Source organism: Halichoerus grypus, chromosome 5, assembly GCF_964656455.1.
Source record: "Halichoerus grypus chromosome 5, mHalGry1.hap1.1, whole genome shotgun sequence".
NCBI lineage: Eukaryota > Metazoa > Chordata > Mammalia > Carnivora > Phocidae > Halichoerus > Halichoerus grypus.
In genome coordinates this window covers 146,392,311-146,419,279 of record NC_135716.1, presented here as the reverse complement: position 1 = coordinate 146,419,279, position 26,969 = coordinate 146,392,311, and the positions used below count along the sequence as shown (strand labels likewise).

The 26,969-nt window shown below is 37.2% G+C and overlaps 1 protein-coding gene across 9 annotated transcripts in view; it reads right to left on the bottom strand.

Annotated features, from left to right (window-relative positions):
• TUT4 (terminal uridylyl transferase 4) overlaps nt 1-26,969 on the bottom strand; it is a 124,635-nt gene that overhangs the window by 73,614 nt on the left and 24,052 nt on the right. For all 9 annotated transcript variants that reach the window (XM_078073150.1, XM_078073154.1, XM_078073149.1 and 6 more), the window contains 3 exons: nt 16,601-17,449; nt 6,173-6,336; nt 866-982 (listed from right to left, as the gene is read on the bottom strand). In XM_078073150.1, the coding sequence (XP_077929276.1) occupies nt 866-982; nt 6,173-6,336; nt 16,601-17,357 (1,038 nt within the window). In that variant the 5' untranslated portion in view covers nt 17,358-17,449. The remainder of the gene's footprint in view (nt 1-865; nt 983-6,172; nt 6,337-16,600; nt 17,450-26,969) is intronic.

The window sequence follows — 26,969 nt, the reverse complement described above, 5'->3', positions numbered from 1 at the left end:
GCCATGTCATCATTCACCTTTTTTGCCTTTTTTTTTTTTTTTTAAAGATCCACCTATTCATTTTGAGAGAGCACACAAGCACAAGTGGGGTGAGGGGCAGGGGGAGAAACTTTCAAGCAGATTTCCTGCTGAGCTCAGAACTGACTCGCGCTCAGTTACATGACCCATAAGATCATGACCTGAGCCAAAACCAAGAGCCAGATGTTCAATTGACTGAGCCACTCAGGCACCTTTTTGCCTTAATTTTAAACTACTACTTCAAAGTTCAGCTCAAATGTCACTTTCTGAGAGAAATGTCCTTGTTGCAGATTAAGTAAAATATCCTTGTACACTTCCTTAGCACCACATTTCTCCCTTTAATAAAACTCAATATACTTAAATTCTTTTTCAGTGTATGCCTTCACCAATACTTTAGAAACTCTGAGGGTAGGAACCACAACTAGCTTATTCACCACTGACTAGATCTAGCACATAAAAACTCAATAAATATCAGTTGGACTGATTGTATTTAACAGTTTCTTTTTTTTAATTAAGATTTTATTTTTAAACAAACTCTACACCCAACATGGGGCTTGAACTTACAACCCAGAGATCAAGAATCACATGTTCTACCAACTGAGCCGGCCAGGCACCCCTATCTGACAGTTTTAAATTTAAGAATCAACATACTTTAATATGAACAGACTGGTCTCTGAAAAAGTTCCCCTCCTGACCACCTAAGATAAGAAAGGCAATCACAGCTTTTAATGCTATCACTTCAGTTACTAATGTAAGACAGGACAAATAACCCATTTTTGTTTCATAAATAAATATTTCATATAGTTTTACCATTCGAAAAATAAAATATTTTGTAAAAAGAACTCACCAAAATATTTTTCTTATGTCGTTTCTCCTTTATATGTTTATGAGCTCCCTGGATGTTTTCAATGTGAATTAAGCAAAGTTTGCATAGATATCGGCAATTGGTATATTCTGGTGAGCGCTGAAAAGTTAAAAAAATGCATTTTTTCAGAAAACAGAGAAGTAAATATATGACTATATATGTGAATGATATAATTACATAAATATAAGAAACAAAAACAAGCATTAAAGGAATAAATTTTTAATAAACAATCAGTACTTATATCCCCAAAAGATAATTGTCCTTTTCAAAATAGACATCACAGAAGATCATATACTCATTTCAAACAACACCATTATAATGTTAAATGTTTGGTACTTATCTAATATAATACAGTCCTTAGAATCCAATGTAGGAAAAGAAAGGCAGTCTTATTACTTAGTCTTATTCCAATGCTCTCCCAAAAACCGGTTTCAAACTTTGTCTTTTTGATTACTATAAAAAATAAAATCCACCCTCAAATAGATTTTAAAAGAGTATGAGTTGAGAATATGGAAGAAAATTCCAAAAGCTGAGTTCTGAAAACATACTCAATCACAATCTCATGGGAATAAATGGATAATCTCTTGAGGTAACTATTCTAAAGGAAACAATTCTGACACACAAGAATGATCATAGTACTTTAGTCATACTTTATAAATCTGTTCTTGAAATAATAAAAAAAAAAAAACTTACTATTTCCAAAGTGCCTGTTAGGTGCTTCATATACAATGTCATTTTAATACCTCTAATAATCCAATTAGATTGCTATTATTTTCATTCTCTAGATGTGAAAACAAAAGCTCATACAGCCTATAACTTTCACAAAGATATAATATTAAGTAGGAGATGCTGAATTTAAATTCATGTATATCTGAATCCAAAGCCAACTCTACCCATATGATTACACAATGAAAAATTACAGAAACACAATAAATACACATTGAATTTTCAAACATGATTTCTAGTGCATTATACTGCAATTTCTGAAATTACAGCAATGCTTAAATTTTTATTTCAGATTGATCTTCAATAGCCTGCAACTCTTGACAAAAAGATTCTCTAACTTCATAATACTATGATTTTCTTTAAATGGAAACCTGCCCCAAATTTAGCAACAGTCCTACCACAGACTAAAAATAAATATAGCCATTATTTATAAAGTATGTATAACCTTACAACCTATAATGATTCCCTATTTTACTGGCAAAGCAACTAAATCTCAAAAATTAAATAATTGTCCAAAACAACAAGCAAAAAGGAAAATTCAGTTCAATCCAGTCATTTCAATTTGTAGTATAAAAATTCTTTTACCATTTGCAATGACGTGGATGGAGCTAGAGAATATTACGCTAAGCGAAAGAGGTCAAAGACAAATATCGTATGATTTCACTCATATGCGGAACTTAAGAAACAAAACAAATAAGCAAAGGAAAAAAAGAGAAAGAGGCAAATTAGAAGCCAAATTTATCAAGAGAACAAACTGACTGTTACCAGAAGATAGGTGGGTGAGGGGCTGGGTTAAATAGGTGATGGGGATCAAGGAGTACACTTGTGATAAGCACCTGGTGGTATATGGAAGTGCTGAATGGTTCTATGGTACACCTGAAACTAATACTACACTGTATATTAAACTAAATGGAATTTAAATAAAAACTTAAAAAACAAAAAACCATAAAAAACTCTTTCAAATCTGTCCTTATTGGGGAATGAATTTAAGCCCTTGCAGAGACTCCTACCTCTTAGTTTCCAGCCACAACTAGTACTTAATTCCCTAAATATTTTCTGAGCTCATAATGTATGTCAAACATTTGTCTAGAAGTAGGGATATATAGCATAAACAAAACAAACCAAAGTCTGTCCTCACAATCTACTTCTAGTATACAGAGACATGTAATAAATAAAGAAATGCACAAATAAATACGAATAGGGTGCAGGGGTGTTAACTACTTTTTAAAAAAGGATCATCACTTAAGACCTTACTGATAAAATAATTTAAAGGAAGTGAAGGATTAAGCTAAGTGGGTATTTGGGAAGAGACATTCCAAGTCGAAGGAAATGTTAATGCTAAGGCCCTGAGGCAGGAATATGCTAATATGTCTGAGAAACTGCAAAAAGTCTAATATATGACTGACACTGAGTGGTAAAGAGGGCCAGGTCGCAGGGCCCCTTAAAAGAACTCTGGTTTTTATTCCAAGTGTGAGGGAAAGACACTAAAGGTTTTTGAGCAGAGAATTAAGTTTTAATCTATATTTTAAAAGGATTGCTTGCCTTCCTAATTCCTTTAAGAATAGAAGCAGGAAGAGCTTATTGCCATTATGAGCATACTGCAATGATCTAGAAAAAGGATGATGTTGGCCCGGTTCAAGAAGAGTGGTGAAAGTGGCAAGGTTCGGATTCAGGAGTTGAAAACATAAATACACAACACCTAAAGCTATGAATATTGATGAGGTCGCTAAAGGAGTCAAGAAATCACTCATCATATAAGTTTTTCAATTGTAAAATATTAGCAGACAAGGATTGTCTGGATTCTTTCTGTAAGAAAAGTTTGTTTTAACATGAATGGGGAGTCAGAAGGCTTGAGATGACATCTCAATTGACCTTGGATTAAATCTCTAACACTGAAAACTGCTTCTATAACCTTAAAATGAAATAATAAAAATTGCTCTACCTGGTAAAATAATTCAATTCTACAAGTAGCTGATCTTTACCACTTAATATACACCAGACACTATGCAAAAACTTTTACTTGTATTATTGTATTTAATCCTCATAACAGTCAATGAGCTAGGTGTTATTTTTATCAACTCAATTATAATGATGAAGAAACTGAGGTTTAAAGAGTTATTAAATAACTTATCTAATGTTATCCAACCAGTAAGTGGCAGAGGTAGACCCAGTGACTCCAAAACCTACACACTTAACCACTAAGCAAACTACCTCTAATTATTAACCAACTACTACGTGCAAGGTACTATATTAAGCACAATAGCAAATAGGACAAAAATGTTCTCATGACATCATAAAGCTTCTAGTTTCACAGAAGAGACACATGAAAAGTGTTTTAAAATTCCTTCATTATATAGTTGTATTTTATTTTACTATTAAAACACACACACTAATAAACCTTCTTTAAAGTTTCTGCAAACCAGCCAGAATAAAGACTGCTGGGCACAGAAATTCTAAGTATTTCCTAGTCAATATTTAACACTAACTATAGGGAAATTTACCCTTCTGATCTAATAGCTTGGATTCAGTCCTTCTTTGGTACAGTTTAAAAATTTACATTTTTACTCATCAATCAGATAATCTATGGGTACACTGTGAACCCAAGGACTGATAAAATCAAAAGCAAGTAGTTAAGAATATTCTTAATGAATGTCTAATAAGTTGGTAAAGAAAAATGTTAATTAAGAGTACACTAAATTGAAAATAAGAGGTTTTGGAGGACATGAGAAACAAAGTGCCAGAAAGAAAAGAGATTATAGACATCTATGCTAGTATTGGCACACTCATTTTATATCGTTGCTGCTTAAATTCAAATAAATTCAAACAGCAAAATGTTTTCCATGCTTCTAAAGCTTTTCTTTTACCCCTGGCCATTCTTTCCTACCACCATCAAATATCCATTCCACCCTAATTTCTTTCTTCTCCCAAGAACTGATCTTTCCTGCTTCATATCCTATCCCATCCTGTCCCCTACTTATTTTTTTAAAACACATTTTTTCACATTTCCTTTATACATGCCATATAATTCACCTGTACCAGACTTCCCCAATTCACCTAGTCAACTCCTACAGCTACTCCTTCAGACTCAGTTCCAATGTCACCTCCTTATAAAGCATTCTCCAAATTGATGCCTCTATACCCCCACTCAGGTTGGTCACTCTTTTGTCTAAAATTTCAAACAATACTGTTATTATTACTGTTGTTTGCTTACATGCTTTTCTCTAATTAGTAAACTCCTAGAAAAGCAGTAACATGTTTTTAAAAATGCCACACATGCCCCAATTCAACTTCTTATCACCAGATCATGGCACACGAGAAGCATTCAATATTTATCTTAACAGATCCAGAATAGCTACTAATTCCAGACTTAAGGAAGAGAAAGTGAGGAAAGAGAAAACTAAGTAAAAGAGCAAATTGCAAAAAAGACTTCCTTCTAACTAGGACCTTGGGAGACTAGCTACACAACCTAAATTCTCTCTACCTCTTGATATTCCTATTTTAATAGGGTGACTACTCTGTCATAAGTTCTATTAATAACTCAGGATTGCCTCTTAAATTTAGACATTACCTCATTTTTCTAAACTCTACAAAATTATACCATTTCTTTCTTTCCTTTCTTATTTATCAAGAATGATGACCTATATTTCCTTGTATACATGCTCACAAATATCCCAAGTATCTATTTGTAAACAGACTGATTTATGAGTCATTCCTTCAATATCTAGCAATGTTTTTATTAAGGCTAGGAATGTGTATTTCTAGGTTAAGAATTTAATTAGCACACAGGAATAAGATACTAATGGCTAGAACAATTCTTAATACATAGGAGATACTCGGTAAATATGGGAGACAGAAGAGGAAAGGGTAGGAGAAAACCAAGGAGAAAAGGAGAAAGTGTAGTATATCACATAATATTTGCTAATTTGTCACTCCGAATGGACTTCTAATTCACCAACTGCCATTTTCATCAATATATCCCAGTGCCAATCATAGTACCTAGAACATAACAGGCACTCAGTATCTATTAATGAGTGAATAAATCAGAGGTCAGCAAACTTCTGTAAAGGGACAAAGTAATATTTGGGTAAATATCTTATGCTTTGGTAGGGAAACAGTAAATATTTTATGCTTTGCAAGCTATAATGTTCTCTGGAGCAACTAATTACTCAATTCAACTCTGCCATGGTAGCATAAAAGCAGCCATAGACAATAGGTAAACAAATGGGCATGGCTATATACCGATACAATTTTGCTTACAAAACAAGGGGCTAGGTTTATTTTACACAATTTTAAAAACACAAAGCACACATACAAAAGGCAAAAACAAGACGGTAGGCCATAGTTTCTTGACCCTGGAATGAATGAACAAAGTCAGACTCACAGATGTAAGGATTTGCTGAACAAAGGGAGAGAAGGAGGAGAGAAGAAAGGAAAGAGGGAAATTAGGAAAAATGAATGCTATCTCTGCCTTAGCAATAAAAGAAGATAAAAAGAGCTGTGCTTGGCAAAGAAAAGTTATGACACATGCATCTTCCTCCACATAACTAAAATGACATAGTATACTTTTTCAAGTCGAAAGATGTGATCTCTTTCTAAGCGTTCTTCTGCTTGTTTCAAGCCTAGCCTCTGCTCAGGTGTCAATGCAGATTCATCTATCACAGTAGCATTTTCTAAATAGTCCATCTCTGAAGAATTTTCTTTATTAGAGTCATCATTCTTCATTTTACCTAGAAAAGGAAGCAATCAGTTACCATCAGCAGAACTGATAAATTAAAAAAAAATTTTAATGGAAAACAGACATCAATTTATACACATACAGGAAAACTATTCTTTCCTTATACTTTCCTTAGTTGTACAAGTTGGTATACTTATTTAAAATACAAGTAAGAGATATACATGGTATCAGAATTCACAAAGAAAAATCTATTTCATGGGTCAAATGCCTATTTTGTTCTTCCAACCTATCAAGAGAGAAATATGACTGAGACTCACTACACGAGGCTAACACAACATACCGTCTTGTAAAATCTCTGAACTATGAAATGTGATAAAAAGCTATTTTAAGTCCCAAAGATTAGTCACTAAAGTCACTTTAATGACTTCATCACTATACACGAGCAGCTAAAAGAACATATATCCTCTAGACCACAAGCTCCTCCCTCTTTGCTTTCACTGAACTCATGGATATCCCTACCACATCAATACTTTTTCTTTGCTTCTCTGCCTCCTAACTGGATTCAATCTTTTCAAGGCACAGACTGTGTGCTATCATCTTTTCATTTCCAGCACCTAGCATTATACACCTGGCATACAGTAGGTTCCACTATCAGTGTGATTTTTTAAAATACAAATTCAATCAAATTATTCTCTTGCTTAAAATACCTAAAGGCTTTCAAAGAGTTCAGGATAAAGTTTAAACTCTCTAGCATAATACATGCCATCCTTGCCTTCATGAAGGCAGTAAACAGAATAATAATTCCAAGTTATAATAAGTGCTGTAAAAGAAAAAAGCAAGTAACTCAGAAGGAAACTAACTTTAGATATGGGAGTCAGGGAAGACTTCTCTCAGATTTTAAATCAAGACCTTAAGAAAGAGAGCTAAGGTGTCTATATCTCTAACCTTACATCCTACCTTAACACTTTTCACTTCATTCATACCAAATGTGCTAGATAGAATGGATCATTGCTACTTCAAGTCTCAATGCCTTTTTTTTTCATTTTTTTTTATTATGTTATGTTAATCACCATATACATTACATCATTAGTTTTTGATGTAGTGTTCCATGATTCATTATTTGCGTATAACACCCAGTGCTCCATGCAGAACGTGCCCTCTTTAATATCCATCACCAGGCTAACCCATCCTCCCACCCCCCTCCCCTCTAGAACCCTCAGTTTGTTTTTCAGAGTCCATCATCTCTCATGGTTCATCTCCCCCTCCGATTTCCCCTCCTTCATTCTTCCCCTCCTGCTATCTTCTTCTCTTTTTTTTAACATGTAATGTATTATTTGTTTCAGAGGTACAGATCTGTGAGGGATGGGGCGGCTGGCTGTTGAATCAATGCCTTTTACATATGCTGTTCCTTCCACGATCAAGGCCATCCTCACTTCAGCTAGTAATGTTTACCTGTCCTGCAAAATTCAGCTTAAGCTTACACTGTTTCAGAAGACAGTCCGATATTCTTTATACAGTTGACACTTGAATAATACTGGGGCTTGGGATGCCAAAATCTGCGTATAACTTTTTACTGCCCCAAATCTTAACTATTAATAGCCTATTGTTGACCTTAATAATAACAAACAGTTGACAGACACATATTCTGTACATTATATATATATTACATATTGTATTCTTATAATAAAGTAAGCTAGAAAAAAGAAATTCGTATTAAGAAAATCGTAAGAGGGGTGCCTGGGTGGCTCCGTCGGTTAAGTGTCCAACTCTTGATTTCAGTTCAGGTCATGATCTCAGGGTCTTGAGATCGAGCCCTCTGTTGGGCTCTGCACTGGGCATGGAGCCTGCTTAAGGTTCTCTCCCTCCCTCCCTCCCTCTCTGCCCCCTCTCCCGAACAGAAGGAAAAAAGGAAGGAAGGAAGGAGAAAGGAGGAAGAAAGGAAGGAGGAAGGAAGGAGGAAGGAAGGAAGGAAGGAAGGAAGAGAGGAAGGAAGGAAATCATAAGAAAATACATTTATAGTACTATACTGTATTTATTTAAAAAAAAAAATTGGGCTCCTGGCTGACTCAGTCTGTAGAGCGTATGACTCTTGATCTCAGGGTTTTTTGTTTTGTTTTGTTTTTTAAAGATTTTATTTATTTATTTGACAGAGAGAGAGACAGTGAGAGAGGGAACACAAGCAGGGGGAGTGGGAGAGTTCGGAGAAGCAGGCTCCCCGCCGAGCAGGGAGCCCGAAGCAGGGTTCAATCCCAGGACCCTGGGATCACGACCCGAGCTGAAGGCAGACACTTAACGACTGAGCCACGCAGGCACCCCTGATCTCAGGGTTTTAAGTTTGAGCCCCACACTGGGTGTAGAGATTACTTAAAAAAAATAAAAAAAAGATTTTTTTAATTTTTATTTTCTTACCCCACTGCCCTTTTTAAAATTTTTTAAAAATTAAAAAAAATCCACACACACACAAAAATCCACATAAGTGTACCTGTGCAGTTCAAAACTGTGTTGTTCAACTATACAACTGTATTCTCATAGCACTTGCTATTATCTCTCACATTACTGTATAATAATGTAATTTGTATTCATTTATCTATCTCCTACTTTAGATGATGGATTCCTTGATGCTAATGACTAGGTTTTATTTAACCTTTTTACTTTCATATTTTAATACCTAGACCAGAGGTGAGACTTAATAAAAGTGTGAATAAAATAATTTGTATGTATCTAAAAACACTGCTTAAAGTAAATGCTCATAGACAACCAAAAGATCTCTCACTCTACCCTCAAAAGCCAAACTAACTACATGCCATCTATAAGAACCATGACAGTCAGTTCTACCTTTTGATAGCACTAATTTTTCAAACAAAGAAGAAATGGTATGCCTCTGAAGTCTCTAGAATCAGATGGCAAACTCTTAGACAAAAAATGTTTGAATCACATCAGAATTATGGCTAGGTTAGCTAACTGATTTTTAAATTACGTTCGGAAACACTGATGCACAATGAGCAATTTGCAATTATGTCCTAGTATTTGGAAAAATAATTAGGTTCTTATGTAACCATTTTATGATGGAAATGTAAAAGAAAAGGCAAAATCCTAGTTTTATTTCTACATTTCATGATAAAGAACAGTAGCAAGAAAACAATATTCTAACCTTCTCTTTTTTGCATGTACAATTTGCCCAGCACAAGGCAACTAACATCAACAAATCCTGTAATACTGTCATTTCTGCCAATATAAATAATTATAGAAAGCTACATATCTTTCTTTAAAAGTCAGAAATAAATGAGATTATTTAATTTTCTGAAATCAATATCAATATAAAATAACATCAGACAGAATTTCCCAAACTTTTTTCCATAGAACTCTAGCCCCATGAGATATTAATACTCTCACAAAACAAGAGTTGAAAACAAGTATTCAAACAAAAACCTGTACATGAATATTCAGAGCAGCACTATTCACAACAAAGATGGAAAAGACCCAAATGTCCAGTCACTGATAAACAGATAAACGGAATGTGGCATATCCATATAGTAGAATATTAATTCAGCTGTCTTAGCTCAAGTTGCCATAACAAAATACCATAGACTGGGTGGCTTAAACAACAGGAATTTATTTTCTCACAGCTCTGGAGGCAGAAAAGTCCAAGATCAAGGTGCCAGCAGGGTCGTTTTCTGATTAGAGCTCTCTCTGGATTGCAGCTTGCTGTGTCCTTCTGAGGCCATTCCTTGGTTAGTGCATACAGAGAGAGACAGATCTCTCCCTCTTCTTACAAGGCTTCAATCCTATTGGATTAGGAACCCCCTTAGGACCTCATTTAATCTTAATTACCTCCTAAAAGCTCATCTCCAAATGCAATCACACTGGGAGTTAAGGCTTCAGCATAGATATTTTAAGGGGATACAATTCAGTCTATAGCATCAGCCTTAAAATGAAAGAAGTACTGATGGATATATATACTATAACATGAATGAACCTTGGAAACATGATGCTTAATGAAGTAAGCCAGACACAAAAAGATCACATATTATATGATTCCATTTCTATGAGATACCCAGAATAGGCAAATATATAGAAAAAGAATGCATATTAGTGGTTTTCAGACGATGACAGAGGGAGGGAGAATGGGAGTGAATCTTTTTTTTCCCCAAGACCTGAGTTGAGATCAAGAGTCAGACCCTTAACCAAATGAACCACCCAGGTGCCCCAAGGGGAGTGAATCTTAATGGGTACAGGGTTTCCTTTTGGGTGATGAAAAAGTTCTGCAATTAAAATAGTGGTGTGGTTGTATAACACAATAAATGTACTTAATGCCATTGAATTATATACTTTTTTTTTAAAGATTTTATTTATTTGAGAGAGAAAGAGAGAGCATAAGCAGGGGGAGGGGCAGAGGGAGAGGGAGAAGCAGACTCCCCGCTGAGCAGGGAGCCCGATGCAAGGCTCAATCCCAGAACCCTGAGATCATGACCTGAGCCAAAGGCACTTAACTGACTGAGCCACCTAGGTGCCCCAAATTATATACTTTAAAATGGTTAAGATAGTAGTTCCTATATGATTCAGCAATTCCACTCCTATACATATATCAAGGAGAAGTGAAAACATACATCCACATAAAAATGTTTAAATAAATGTTCACAGCAGCATTATTCATAATAAACAAAAGATGGAAACAATTCAAATATCTCTCAACTGATAAAAGGATAAATAAAATGTGGTATATCCATACAATGGAATTTAGCAATAAAAAGGAATAAGGTACTGATATATGCTTCAACATGGATGAATCTTGAAAACGTTGTCCTGAGGTGCCTGCGTGGCTCAGTTGGTTAAGCATCCAACTCTTGATTTTGGCTCAGGTCATGACCTCAGGGTCATGAGATCAAGCCCCACATCAGGCTCTGAGCTGGGCGTGGAGCCTGCTTAAGATTCTCTCCCTCTGCCCCTCTCTCTCATTCTCCCTCACCCTCTCTAAAATAAAGGAGGCGGGAGGCGCCTGGGTGGCTCAGTTGGTTGGACATCTGACTCTTGGTTTTGGCTCAGGTCATGATCTCAGGGTTGTGGGACTGGGCCCTGCTTTGGGCTCTGAGCTCAGTACCAAGTCTGCTCGGGACTCTCTCCCTCTCCCCTGCCCCTGCTTGCACGCACTCTCTCTCTCTCTCAATTAAAAAAAAAAAAAATCAAACCAACAAAACCCCATTGTGCTAAGTGAAAAAAGCCAAACAAAAAAGGCCACATATTATATTATTCCCTTTATATAAAATAGGCAAATCTATAGAGACAGAAAATAGATTAGTGACTTCATTTTTTAAGGGGTAAGGGGAAGAGAGAGAGGGGGAGAGAGAGAATCTTAAGCAGGTTCCACACCCAGCATGGAATCCAATGCAGGGCTGATCACAACCTGAGCCAAAATCAAGAGTCAGAGCCTCAACCAAGCCACACAGGTGCCCCATGAGTAGTGACTTTTAATGGGTACAGTTTCTTTTGCGGGTGATGAAAATTTTCAGGAATTAGACAATGACAATATCTACACAACTTTCTGAATATAGTACTAAAAACCACTAACCTGTATGTTTCTTTTTTTTTTTTTTTTTTAAGAGTGTGTGCGCATGCAAGCAGGGCAGGGGGGCAAGCAGGGATAGGGGGCAGGGAGTGGTGTGCATAGGGAGAGGGAGAGAATCTTAAGCAGACTCCGTGCTGAACAAGGAACCCAATGTGGGGCTTGATGTCAAGACATGATGACTTGATGACTTGATGACATGATGACTTGAGCCGAAATCAAGAGTTGGCTGTTTAACCAACTAAGCTACCCAGGTGCCCCTAAACTGTATGTTTTTAAAGAGAAATTTTGGCATGTGAATTGTATCTCAATAAAACTATTATATAAAAAGGTAGGGGCACTTGAGTGGCTCAGTTGCTTGAGCATCCTGATCTCAGCTCAGTCTTGATTTCAGGATCTGAGTTCAAGCCCCACACTGGGCCCACACTGGGTGTGGAGCATACTTTAAAAAAATAATAATAATAGGGGTGCCTAGGTGGCACAGTCACTTGGCAAACTGACTCTTGGTCTGGGCTCAGGTCGTGATCTCAAGGTTGTGAAATAGCGCCCCGGGTTGGGCTCCCCACTCAGTGCAGAGTCTGCTTGAAATTCTCTCTCCCTTTGCCCTTCTCACTTGTGTGTGTGCATGTGCTCGCTCTCTCTAATAATCTTTAAAAAATAATAATAATAATAATTTTTAAAAGGTAAGTAAGAAAAATTAAAAATATGACAATGATAAAGAGTATGGAGAAAAATTAAACTAGTAAAAAGAGAAGGACTGTAAATTTTAGATAAGGGACCCAGCAAAACCCTCGCTGAGAAGGTGGAAGGTAAGAGAGCAAGCCGTATGGACATCTTGGGGAAGAATGTTCCAGGCAGAGGAAAAAGCAAATGTGAAGGCCATCCTCCATATTTGAGGAAATGCAAGGAAACCATGCACTTGGAGCAGAGAGGGAGAAAGTAAGAAGCAGATGAATGAAAGTGAAGTGAGACAGTGGCACAGATCACACAGGGCCTTACTGTTCACTGCAAGGACACTGTCACTCTAATGTATGGGAAACTACAGAAACATTTTGAAGAGTAATAATATGATCTGAATAATTTTAACAGGATCATTCTGGCTGTTACGTTGAAAATACAATGAAAAGTTATGTAAGTAAAAGTAAAGAGATAAGACAGGTTATGCTGCTCAAAAGCATGATCCTAACCAGCAACATCAATCTTACTCAGGAGCTTGTTAGAAATCTATTATCTCAGGTCCCACTCTAGACTTTCAAAATAAAAAATTTCTGGGAAAGGAACCCAAGAATCTGCATTTTAATACAATTCCCAGATAATTCATATACATATTAAAGTTTGGGGGAAAAAAAAAGTTTGAGAAGCCCAGATCTAAAACACTCACCCCTCAAATATTCATCACGCTCCCTCTCTTACCATTTTCCTTCATGTATTTCTCTAATGCTACTTTCTCAGGGACAATTTAAATTTGAAACACCACCATCAGACACAGTAGCATCATTCCCTACAATCTTTCCTATTTTTTCTCATAAGATTTATTACCATCTAACTTATGACATACTTTTATTATTTACTATATATGCTGTCCCTCTCCTCCTACTAGAATATTAGCTCCTTTAAGCAATGTTGTCTGTTTTGTTCATTGCTAAATTCCTAGCAACTAAATTAGTACCTGACACATAGCAGACACCCATAAAAATATTTATTGGATGAATGGCAAAAGGAAAAGCTGGAAGTGCTAACTGGAAGCTAAAGTTGGGCCTAATGAAGTAAGATTAATGGGCGCTTGGGCGGCTCAGTTGGTTAAGTGACTGCCTTCGGCTCAGGTCATGATCCTGGAGTCCCTGGATCGAGCCCTGCATCGGTCTCCCTGCTCAGCAGGGAGTCTGCTTCTCCCTCTGACTCCCCCCCCCCATGCTCTCTCTCTCTCTCATTCTCTCTCAAATAAATAAATAAAATCTTTAAAAAAAAAAAAAAGGAAGATTAAGCCACTAACTTCAGGTGGGCCTGATATTAGTCAAAATTCTATAAAGCCTGTTAAGTCCAAATAGGCAATGATTTATATATCAAAGTTTTATTCTATTTAATTTATAAAGGGGCACTCTAATGAGAAATCATTAATTTAAACATAATTTGGACTTTTTCATATGAGGAGAAAAGCACTAAACAATTATGCATGAACATGACTTCAAGGCAAATATTACACATACTGAATTCTTTAATGAAAAACGACTGCTGTACTATAAATCATTCTTCTGAATTTGTTAAACCAAGTCTCCCGAAAGGACCTCTACTTGGTCTACTAGCTTCTTTAAATTAGTTCAACTTGTTCTCCATATTAACAAATAACAAAACTGCATTTAATTAGAGAAATAATAATAATAAAGGATATTCATTCATTGCTACCACATGCCTACCATGTCAGGTACTACATGAAACACTCCATTAGAGTACTTCACTTAACCTTCATAAAATAGGCAGCAGCATCTTAACTTTTTTTTAAAAAATAAAGAAACTGATGGGCTGCCTGGGTGGCACAGTCAGTTAAGCATCTGACTACTGGTTTCAGCTCAGATCATGACCTCAGGGTTGTGAGATAAAGCCCCGAGTCGGGCTCTGTGCTCAGCAGGGAGTCTGCTTGAGATTTTCTCTCCCTCTCCTTCTCCTGCTCGTGCGTGCTCTCTCTCTCTCTCTTTAAAGTAAATGAATAAACCTTAAAAAAAAAAAATGAGGAAACTGAAACATGTTTTAAAGGATAAGCAGCTTACCTGATGTGTATCCAGATGCATTATCTCTATCCATTCATTATGTATATCAGTACATCTATTCATATTATATAAATTTAAAAAATATAAAGTATAAGTAGCTTATCGAAGATTACAGACTTATTAAGTGGGGAAGATGGGATTCAAAACCTATGCAATTCTACTCTAGAGCCCACATTGTCAATCATATCACTGTCACTTCATCTACTTTCCCTTTTTAAAAAAATAATCCTTGGAGGCACCTGTGTGGCTCAGTCAATTAAGCATGTGCCTTCAGCTCAGGTCATGATCTGGGAGTCCTGGGATTGAGCCCCACATCAGGCTCCCACATCAGCCCTGCTCAATGGGGAGTCTGCTTCTCCCTCTCCCTCCCTCTCTCTCTTTCTCAAATAAATAAATAAAATCTTTGGAAAAAGTAAAATTAATCCTTGAATCAGATTTTTCACTAACTCAAGCATTCAAACCCTTGTAAGTGATCTTATGCACCACTATTTCCCAACTTCAATCATTCACATACTATTATGTTCAGATTTGTCTTATCTGAACACTATCAGCAGTGTTATTTTTTTGATACTATCTTTAAATTGACTTACTTTTTTTGGCCTTCTCTTAAACTATATTTTTAAAATTATGAAGTTGGTATTTTTCTTATACACATAAAGATATGTGTATTAAAGTTTAAAAAAAACGGTCTGTCAATATACTATCAATTGTGTATCATCAGAAATAAAAGAAACTATATTTAAACTCTCTACCAGAGTTTCTCAAAGTGTAATATATAATGACTTAGAAATAGTTTTTTTTTTGTTATTCATATATCAAGGAAAGGTTTTATTTACCCAGCTGAAACATGAGAAAAAAGATAGCCAAAAAAAATCCATTAAGTTAAACAAAACCAAGATTAAAAGTACTCAAAAGACATAGACAACATTTATAAGCAATTAAAGCTAAGATTAAAATACCAAAAGAAAATGAATTTTACACCAGAATTCTCAAGTAAATTGCAAATGTCCTAACCAATCTCTGCTTCCTGTAAGGAATTTGCTGCGCTACAGTCCAAACGATTAAAAACATGTATAAATATATCTGATCATAGCACTACCTTGCTTCAAACTCTTCAATGGCTTCTCAAAATACTCATCATAAAGTGCAAACTGTCTATCACATCTTAAAAGGTCCTTCATTCTCCAATTATTGTGTGCATTTTCAGCTGGATCATTTGCCACTTTCGCAAACCCCAATTCTGTTCCAGTCATACTTAATCTCAGTCATACTCTTATTTTCACTTTTATGTCCTGCATTTTCTCAACCCAAAGACTAAATCCCTCAATTAAATCATGCACTCTCTCAACTCTAAGTTTTTGCACTGAACTAAATTACCATTTTATTTATGTGTATCACCCTCATCTAAGTAGAAGCATCCTTGAGATTTGGTGTTGTATCTTTTGTTTTTCCATTGTAAACGTATGCTTGGCATATAAAAGGAACTCAGTACATATGTTTGTTGAATGAATGAGCCACATATTACCAGGACCACTGAAAAAGTGTGTAAGTGTGGGGGCACCTGGGTGGCTCAGTTGTTAAGCATCTGCCTTCGGCTCAGGTCATGATCCCAGCATCCTGGGATCCAGCCCCGCATTGGGCTCCCTGCTCAGCAGGAAGCCTGCTTCTCCCACTCCCCCTGCTTGTGTTCCCTCTCTCGCTGTGTCTCTCTCTGTCAAATAAATAAATAAAAACTCTTAAAAAAGAAAAAAAAGTGTGTGTGTACATACACATGCATGTACAGACTACAGGAGCCACTAATTTCTATTTGCACAGGCTTTTTATCTACCATAATAAATGTAAAGGTTCTTTTTTAGCTTAAAAAGCTGTATTATTAATGTCCTTTTTGTAATTAAAGTAGTTAAAATCAAACTAAGGATAATCTAAAGTATATTAATATAGGAAAATCTCTCCAAAAATGTGACCTGTGGGATAATCTAATTTGTACTTACTCAAATCATCTGATATGTCTTCAATTCCTGAAGCACTATCATCAGAATCAACAGTATTATCTGTACATGCTTGTTGCTTCTGAGATCCTGGTGAGTTTTCCAAAGCAGATTTTCCTCCCTCTACATCAATATTCACTTTGTCCAGAGACGTAAAAGAGCTTGGAATTGTTTTTCCAATCTGTTGTAATTCTGTCCGTCGCATGTTTTCCTTCAACAGTAAACTGGGAGCCTTCTCTGGTTCTGCTGGTGAACCAGGGACCTTTTCTGATTTCATCTGAGAACTGGGTCCTTTTTCCATTTTCCTCTGTGAACTAAGTGCCTTTTCTGTTGCTGTCGCCTGTGAGCTGGGTGTCTTTTCTGTCTTCACTGGTGAATTAGGGGACTTTGGTGATTTTTCTGCTTTTGCTTGTGAAACTGGTACCTTTTCTGCTTTCACCGGTGAATTAGGTGATTTTTTTGTTTTGCAATGACTTTGATCTCGAAGGACTAATCCCAAATCTCTAGGGCTTGCTATGTTGGCAGCATTTATTCTACATGATTTAACTTCTGTTTTTTCTATACAAATATCATTTTGCTTATTTTTTTTACTACTATTCTTATTTGGAGAGCTGGTCCCAATTTCTTTTATGGATTTATCATTTCTAGCTTTCAAAGTCTGATTAGATATAACTTTAACTGCTTTGCTTTCTTCAGAAAGAGCCCAAGCATTCTTCTTTGGTTCATGATTTTCATTTTTAGAGGTCTTAGAGTCTTCCATTATTTGAAAACCTGCTTCTTTCCAATTGTGATATTGTTAAATGGCAGATTCCCAGTAGCTGAATTGCTTCAAGTCCAGATTAGGCAAACAAACTATTGGGTTGAAAAAAAAAACCAAAATGTGTTATTTAAAATGCAAAAGCCATTTTTCAAAAATTGGTGAGACTTTCAAAAACTTTCAAATTTGTCTCAAAACTGAAGAAATTGTAAAACCTTAAAAAACTCTGTTAACCATATGAGGAATTAAAACCCACTTCGTAAATAACAGCCAAATGGTCATAAAGAAGGTTCTAACGTAATTATGGCAATATGGCAAAACAGAGAATTTTAAAAGTAAAATTTGTTCTACATTACTAAATAAGAATTTCAACTAAAAGGGAAATAAAACTCGCAACTGATGTACCACAATTAATATAAAAGGAAATGGAACAAAGAAAACACAGGCATTCCAATCTAGGGGCACCTGGCTAGCTCAGCATGCAACTCTTGATCTCAGGGTCTTACGTTGGGTATAGGGATTACTTAATAAGATTGATATTCTCTTTTATTAAAAAAAAGGAACTGATTAGGCTCTTCTAAGTATTTTTTTTAAAGATTTTATTTATTTATTTGACAGAGAGAGTGAGTGAGAGAGGGAACCCTATGCGGGGCTCGATCCCAGGACACTGGGATCATGACCTGAGCTGAAGGCAGACACTTAACGACTGAGCCACCCAGGTGCCCCTCTAAATTATTTTATAAAGTAGTTTTTTAATTATAATTAAAATTTAAGCCAAAACAAACAAAAAAATTTAAGCCAAAACCACCCTATATTTTCACCATTAGTATCTTTTATGACTAACGTTATTTCCTAGTAAAAAGCTCTACCACTTATAGCTATAAAAGAATGTTTTTGCTCCTCGTTTTTGGATATTTTAATTCATTTAATTTATACATTCTGCTTTCAGTATTCGTTATAAGGTGTTTCACATAACTGTCAAAACAGTTGCCAAATATATGCCTATGTCTAAACTTTTGTAGAAACTGCTGCACATTCCTAATTTTAAAAATAAAAATAGATCCTATGGGACGCCGGAGTGGCTCAGTTAGTTAAGCATCTGCCTTCGGCTCAGGTCATGATCTCAGGGTCCTGGGATCAGGCCCTCGTCGGGCTCCCTGCTCAATGGGGAGTCTGCTTCTCCCTCTCCCTCTGTGATCTCTCTTGCTCTCTCTCTCTCTCAAAATAAATAAATAAAAAATCTTTTAAAAAGTGGATCCTATTTTTTTTTTAAGATTTATTTATTTATTTATTTATTTATTTATTTATTTGACAGAGAGAGAGAGCACAAGTAAGCAGAGCGGCAGGTAGAGGGAGAGGGGGAAGCAGGCTGCTCCCCGCTGAGCAGAGAGCCTGATGCGGGACTCGATCCCAGGACCCTAGGATCATGACCTGAGCCAAAGGCAGATACTTAACTGACTGAGCCATCCAGGCGCCCCTGGATCGTATTTCTAAAAGACTAGTTTTACCTTATCCAGTAACCAAAATATTTTTTAAAAATTTTTTAAAGATTTTATTTATTTATTTGACAGAGACAGACAGCGAGAGAGGGAACACAAGCAGAAGGAGTGGGAGAGGGAGAAGCAGGCTTCCCGCGGAGCAGGGAGCCCAATGCAGGGCTCGATCCCAGGACCCTGGGAACATGACCTGAGCCGAAGGCAGATGCTTAAATGACTGAGCCACCCAGGCACCCCAATTTTCTAATGCTATCCTATGATGACAACTCTAATAAATTTTGTAGATGTTATCTTACTAACAAAAGCCATAAAACAACAAACCCTTGATTGAGCCATGCTGATCCACAATTCTGTTCATAAAACTTCTTAGATACGCTATTCCTCCACTCAAAAAAACTCGAGAGGCACCTGGGTGGCTTAGTCGGTTAAATGTCTGCCTTTGGCTCAGGTCATGATCCCAGGGTCCTGGGATCAAGCCCCACGTTGGGCTCTCTGCCCAGCAGGAGCATGCTTCTCTCTCCCTGCCACTCCCCCTGCTTATACTCTCTCTCGGTCAAATAAATAAAATCTTAAAAAAAAAAAAAAGTAACAGATGTCCTATTGCTTTAAAAAAAAAAAAACCAGTGTGGTGGGGCACCTAGCTGGCTCAGTCGGTAGAGCATGTGACTCTTGATCTCAGGGTCATACGTTCAAGCCCCACACTGGGCATGGAGGCCACCAAAAAAAAAAAAAGTGTGGTAATTTATATAGCAAAATTGCTATTTCTAAGCTATCAACAGTACAAATTTTTCCCAAAAAAGTTGTAATTCCTAGAAATAAGTTCTGAGGAGGTAAGGTTTTGAGTAAGGTTCACTGCTTCCCAGTGCACTCATAGCAAAATTGGTTGAGCCAAATAAAAATGTTGGACCTATGTTCTAGTTCCTGGTTACATTTTTAGAATGTAGTAAATGAGAATTAAATGAGATTCTAACCTTATATAAGCAATTATTATCAAGAAAATAAAAAGAATTTTTAACGAATTTCTTTAAAAAGTTGTTTGAAATATAGAAAATAGTATTTAGAATATATCCCATTTCATTTTTATATTAAGACATCAGTCCACTTCCTACTTCTAGTTCTAATCATGTCTTCCTTCCTTGAATCCTTATAATGACTACTGATTACTAGAGACAGGGAGTTCTCAGGCCCTGAGACCTCAACTAACAGCAGGAGCCAGGTTCTTGACTTTGCTGTGAGAAAGAATTCAAGGACAAGTCAGAATGAAGTATAACAGAGGAAGCTTCACTGCAAAGTCAAAGAACACACTCCAAGGAAGGAGGAGTGCGGGCACACTCAGAAAGAGGATCTAAGTAGTACTGGGTAGATGTGAGGCTCTGATTTTTATGGGTGGTTATAATTTGGGCATGAAATACTCATGTGGGGTTCCAGGGAACAGGCGGGGATTTCTAGGAACTCTGCATAATATTACACAATGCTCTACATTAGCTACTATGTGCAGGTATATAGTAGCAGGTACATTTCAGGCTACCTGGGTCTTTGTGTGCATTTAAGTTACAGTTAAGCAAAGCAACAGCAGCAGAACACTTGTGAGATCATGAGAAACCACAGAGCTATCAGAAGTTTGCTTAATTGCCACAAACTCTGTCAGGTATCAGACTTTGTTCCCTGTTTTTTGTTCCTCCTGCAAATATCCAGCACTTCCCTATTTTGCATGCCTTACTACCACAATGCTACGTACTTAGCAGACATTCAAAATGTAATTAGCAATTAAAAGAATATCCACTCCAAACAGATGGCTTCACATCCTTCTTTTCCTGATGAAAACTGAAGCCTTTAGCAGAAACTGGAATTTTCTTTTTTTTTTTTAAGATTTTATTTATTTATTTGAGAGGGAGTGAGCAAGCACAAGCAGGAGGAGAGTCAGAGGGAGAGGGAGAAGTAGGTTCCCCACTGAGCAGGGAGCCCAACTCAGGGCTCCAACCCAGGACCCTGGGATCATGACCTGAGCCGAAGGCAGATGTTTAACCGACTGAGCCACCCAGGCACCCTTGAATTGTTTCAAGAGTTTTTGATGCTTTTCTATAATTATCCATTACTCAACTGACAGATTGGGCTACAAATTCTAGAGCCTTAGACTTAAAAGAGTTGTATGGATAACACTAGGTAAGAAAGTTTACCAGAAATAACTAGTGCATAATAGTAGAAAAACTAATCATAGCAATAATTACTTCTCAAGTAACCCTTTCACAGGACAGACAGGGAAACTATTGCAAGGCATGATTACAGAAAGCCATCAGAAGTTTGTACGGCTTTAAAAAAAATTAGGGGCACCTGCGTGGCTCAGTTAGTTAAGCATCTGCCTTAAGAGATAAGAAATCGGGGCCCCGGGGTGGCTCAGTCAGTTAAGTATCTGCCTTCAGCTCAGGTCATGATCCCGGAGTTCCGAGATCGAGCCCCACATCGGGCTTCCCGTTCAGGGGGTGTCTACTTCTCTCTCTGCCCCCTCACCCTGCTCGTGCTCTTTCACTCTCTCTCTCTCAAATTAAAAAAAAAAAAAAGAGAGAGATAAGAAATAATTTCTGATTTTGTTTACGATTGTATCTTCAGTGCCTACAACAGTGCCCAGTTTAAAGTAGGCACTCAATAAACCTATTACATGGATTAATGAACACTTAAATTACTTTTAATTGTTCACATTTTAAAAACAAAATAAATCCAAAACATTTTCATTGCATCATGGCTTATATTATTTACAATGTAAATAGGATATATCTCTCTTTCAGAAAGCCTTCCCTAATCTATCCCCAAGGCTCCTACCACCTAAGCTGGGCTCAGATAAATATGCCTCTTTCTACGAACTTTAGTCTTACCTTTCTCATAGCACTCAGTACTTAATACGTTTTTTAAAGGTTTTATTTATTTATTTATTTTAGAGAGAGAGCAAGCAGGAGCAGGGGGAGGAGCAGATGGAGAGGGACAAGCAGACTCCATGCTGAGTGAGGAGCCCCACATGGGGCTTGATCTCATGACCCTGAGATCATGACCTGAGCCGAAATTAAGAGTCAGATGCTTAACCAACTGAGCCACCCAGGTACGCAGTACTTAATACCTTTTATGTATTTATTTCCTATTTGGACTATAGAAACTTTTTTTTCCAATTTGCTTTCCATAAAACAAATACATATAGAGTTCAAAAAGTCAACAGTACTACAAGGCAAAACAGTATTTGTCCACCAACTACCCATCTTCCTCCTCAGAAGCAACTACTTTCAACTCTTTTAGTGGTTTCTTCTGAGATTTATCTCCGTATTTCTAAATTACATGCTTAAGCTGATACTGATCTTAATTTGTTTTAACTTTAGATAGTATCCACAGACTTCCTACTATGGAAGATAAGAATTTGGCTGTCTCAAACATTCCCCCTAGAGACAAACAGAATTATACACACACGTATGTTCCTATCCCACCTACATCTTCTGAAGATGATTTCAGTAAGAGGTAACAGTATTATTCATGGCTGAGCCAAATATATACTATAAAACTTTCTAAATGCCCCTCAAAATTTATTTTCTCCTTTTCCCACACACATAGCTAGATTGTCTTTCCCAACCTTCCTTACTGTTAGGTGTGTCCTTAAGATCAAGTTGTTACCTCCTCCATGCTCTCCTCGTATCACTGTATAAAATTCTCAATCATCCATCTTCAGGCACAGAGCCAACAATTATGTTCTAATCCAGATCACCGAGTCTCAAGTTTCTTTGCATCAGAATCAGCTAGTTCCAAAATGCAGATTCTGATTCTAATTTGGAGGACTGACATTCTGCATATCTAATAAGCCCAGGTAAAGTCAATGCTGTTAACACTTGGCCATACTTTTGGCTGGACAACATCATCAATGGAAGTTGGGCCCCTGAGTGACCACACAGAACTACTCATCTGGATCAGGTGACTGCTCACCTAGCAATTGTTGTATGAAAGAAAAATAAAACTCTATTTTTTAAGGCACTGTACTAATGGATTTCTTTGTCATGGTAGCCCAGCCTTTTGACTTAATGTATATATATAATAATCACATTTTTCTTTGGTATACTTTTCAGTTTTACCTGGAATTAATCATTGCCTCATTTTTCTTAAGATTTTTTACATACCTATCGATAATTCATTGACAGAACCATAAATCTATGAATATGTTCAAACACACATCACATAGTCTATATGTTTGTTTTTGTTGTTCTCTCCTTGAACATCCCCTGTCTAGCACTTGCTGGTCACTAGTAGTCTTTTACCACAGCTGTCACCCTGAAACTTCCTTTCACTATCATCCTACCAATTCTTATCCACCCTCATGCTGACTTCTATTTTCCTCTTCCACAATTTACTCCCTCTTTTTTTGGTGGAGTACATCCTCCAGTACCTAAGAAAGGAAATATGAAAGGTAGTGAAAAAAAATAATTATGCCCAATTTCTGCATTTCATTCTGTGTAGACAGGCATCCATTATCATAACACTCTGGAGTTTTTTCCACTCCCCTCATTCATTCTTTTCCCAAAGACACGGAGTAACATATTTCATCAGTGAGTTTGTGAAAATGATGTAGGCAAAACTAAGTATCTCTCTCTCATCCCTCTTCACAGCTAGCTGTTCATAGGGAAGAGAATTCCACTTTCCCATTTGTACTCTAACATTTACAGGTATAAGCCCCACACAGGGTCTGCAGTTGTGCCTGTGCCCGAGTAAGTCTAATTCTGGCACTGAGTATTAATAAACAACTTGAAAATAAAAAATCCATTCTCCAAAGTGAATTTTATCCATAATAAAAATGATAATCTGGGGGTGCCTGGGTGGCTCAGTAGGCTAAGCATCTGCCTTCAGCTAGGGTCATGATCCCAGGGTCCTGGGATCAAGCCCCGCACCAGGCTCCCTGCTCAGCAGGGAGTCTGTTTCTCCCTTTCCTTCTTCTCCCGCTCGTGCTCTCGCATGCGTGTGGTCACCCTCTCTCTCTCTCAAATAAATAAACTCTTTAAAAAAAAATGATAATCTGATCTCCACATGCTTCTTTCATCTTTCCGAATTTGTTCAGGATTCAGGAAGGGAAACTGCTAATTATTGGGTCCCTTAAGTCCCAAAAGGAAGTAAATCTTGTAAGACTTTATATGTCTTAAATGTCTTTTCTATCTTCATATTTTGTTTAATTAGGTTTAAACTTCTAGGTTAGAAATCATTCACTCAAAATGCAACAGGTATTGTTTCAATGATTTCTAGTTTGTAATGTTAATACTGAGAAAATCATGCCATTCTTATTTTCCATCTTTTTTACTGAACTGCTTTCTTCCTTATGGAAACTTTCAGGATATTCTCTTTGTCTCCGTGTTCTTTTTTTTTTTCAGTGTTCTGTAATTTTTTTTTTTTTTAAAGATTCATTTATTTATCTGAGAGAGAGAGAGAAAGCACACATGCAAGCAGGGGAGGGCAGAAGGGGAGGGAGAGAGAATCTCAAGCAGACTCCCCACTGAGCGCAAAGCCCGACGCAGGGCTTGATCTCACGACCCTAAGATCATGACCTGAGCTGAAATCAAGAGTCAGACAGTTAACCAATGAACCACCCAGGCTCCCTTCAGTGTTCTGTAACTTCTAAATGATAAGCCCTGGAGCAGATATTTCTTCATTCATTTTTCTTGGTATTCAGTTTGCTCTTTTAATCTCTAACTCAAGTCCCCCCCACTCCTGAAAATTTTTTCTTGTATTATGTCTTCTATCATTTCCTCCCTTTCATTTTCTCTTTTTTTCTAGCTCCTATTAATTGGACTTTATGCGTCCTACATTGATTCTCCATTTATCTTACCATTTTTCTCCATTTTCCACCTTTATTTTCTTTCCTGAGTGATTTCCTCACCTTTATCTTTCAACTCTTCTACATTTGGAGGAGAGGAGCATGGGAAGTATATATTTTCATTTCTAAAAACACTTTAACTCCCTGATTATTACTTCTTACAGAACTCTGTTCTTGTCTCATGACTATCATCTCTTATATCTGACGACTAATAGTTTCTCTTAAATTTTTTTCTGCTCCTTGTAGTTTCCTGAATTTCTTACTTGTTTTCTTCTCTATCAAGCACACTAACATATGCATAGGAAAGAGTAAAAGAGAAAAAAGGAGAAAAATATTTGAAGAAATAATAGCCAAAAATGTGCCAAATCAGATGAAAGACACAATTATACACATCCAAAAAGTCCAATAACTCCAAGCAGAATAAACTCAAATAAATCCACGCCAACCAAGACCCATTATTATTCAATTTTGAAAACCAAAGAGAGAATTTTGAAATCAGCAAGAGAGAAGCAACCTCTCATGCACAAAGTATTCACAATAAGATTAACAGATGATTGGGGCGCCTGGGTGGCTCAGTCATTAAGCGTCTGCCTTCGGCTCAGGTCATGATCCCAGGGTCCTGGGATCGAGCCCCGCATCGGGCTCCCTGCTCTGCAGGAAGCCTGCTTCTCCCTCTCCCACTCCCCCTGCTTGTGTTCCCTCTCTCGCTGTGTCTCTCTCTGTCAAATAAATAAAATCTTAAAAAAAAAAAAAAAAAAAGATTAACAGATGATTTCCCATCAGAAACCATGGAAATCAGGGGTGACCGGGCAGCTCAGGCAGTTGAGCCTCCAGCTCTTGATTTTGGCCCAGGTCATGATCTCAGGGTCATGAGATTGAGCCTGGCATAGGCTCCACACTGGACATGGAGCCTGCTCAAGATTCTCTCTCTCCCCACTCCCTCTGCCCCACTCCCTCCCTGGCAAGAAAAAAAAAAAAGTACAAGGATGGAAAAAGGTATTCCATGCAAATAGCACTACAAAGAGAGCTGGGTGGTCATATAATTGTTAGACAAAATACATTTTAAGACAAAAGAGATTACAAGAAACAAAGAAGACATTATATATTGATAAGGAGATCAATCCAGGGGTGCCTGGGTGGCTCAGCTGGTTAAGCATCTGCCTTCAGCTCAGGTCATGATCTCAAGGTCCAGGGATCGAGCCCCACATTGGACTCCCTGCTCAGTGGGGAGCCTACTTGTCCCTCTGCCTCTGCTCCCCTCCCTGCTTGTGCTCTCGCTCTCTCAAATAAATAAAATCTTAAAAAATAATAATTGGAGACTTCAATACCCTACTTTCAATAATGGATAGAGCAACCAGACAGAAAATCGTTAAGAAAGTAGACAACTTTGGGGTGCCTGGGTGCCTCAGATGGTTAAGCGTCTGCTTTCAGCTTGGGTCATGATCCCAGGGTCCTGGGATCAAGCCCCATATCGGGCTCCCTGCTCAGTGGGGAGCCTGCTTCTCCCTCTCCCTCTGCCTCTCCCCCTTCTCATGCTCTATCTCTGTGTCTCAAATAAATTAAAAAAAAAAAATCTTTAAAAAAAAAATTAAAAAAAAAAAATAGAACACTTCAACAACCCTAATGCCAATTAGACCTAACATACTCAGAAGGCTCTACCCAACATCAACAGAATACATATTCTTCTCTACTGCACATGGAACATTCTCCAGAACAGACCATTTTGCAAGGCCACAAGACAAGTCTTAATAAAAAGACTGAAATCATACAAAGTATCTTTTCTTATCACAACAGAATGAAATTAGAAATCAAATCAATACAGAAACTGGAAATTTCACAAATATGTAAAACTTAAACAATGCACTCAAATCAACCAATGGGTCAAAGAAGAAATCACAAGGGAAATTAGAAAATACTTTGAGACAAATGAAAACAATGTACATTTTACCACATTTTCTAAAAACGGATAGAAGAGGGATTTTTCACATAATTTTTAAAAATAAGGATTATAGGGCACCTGGGTGGCTCAACTGGTTAAGCGTGTGCCTTAGGCTTGGGTCATGATCCCAGAGTCCTAGGATCAAGCCCTGCATCGGGCCCTCGGCTCAGCATGGAGTCTGCTCCTCCCTCTCCCTCTGCCCCTCCCCCCCGCTCATGCGCTCTCTTTCTCTCAAATAAATCTTTAAAAAAGATTCTTTTAATTAAAAAAATAAGAATTATAAAAGAATACAATAAACAACTGTTTACCAACAAATTGGATAACCTAGATAGAATGGTCAAGTTGTACAA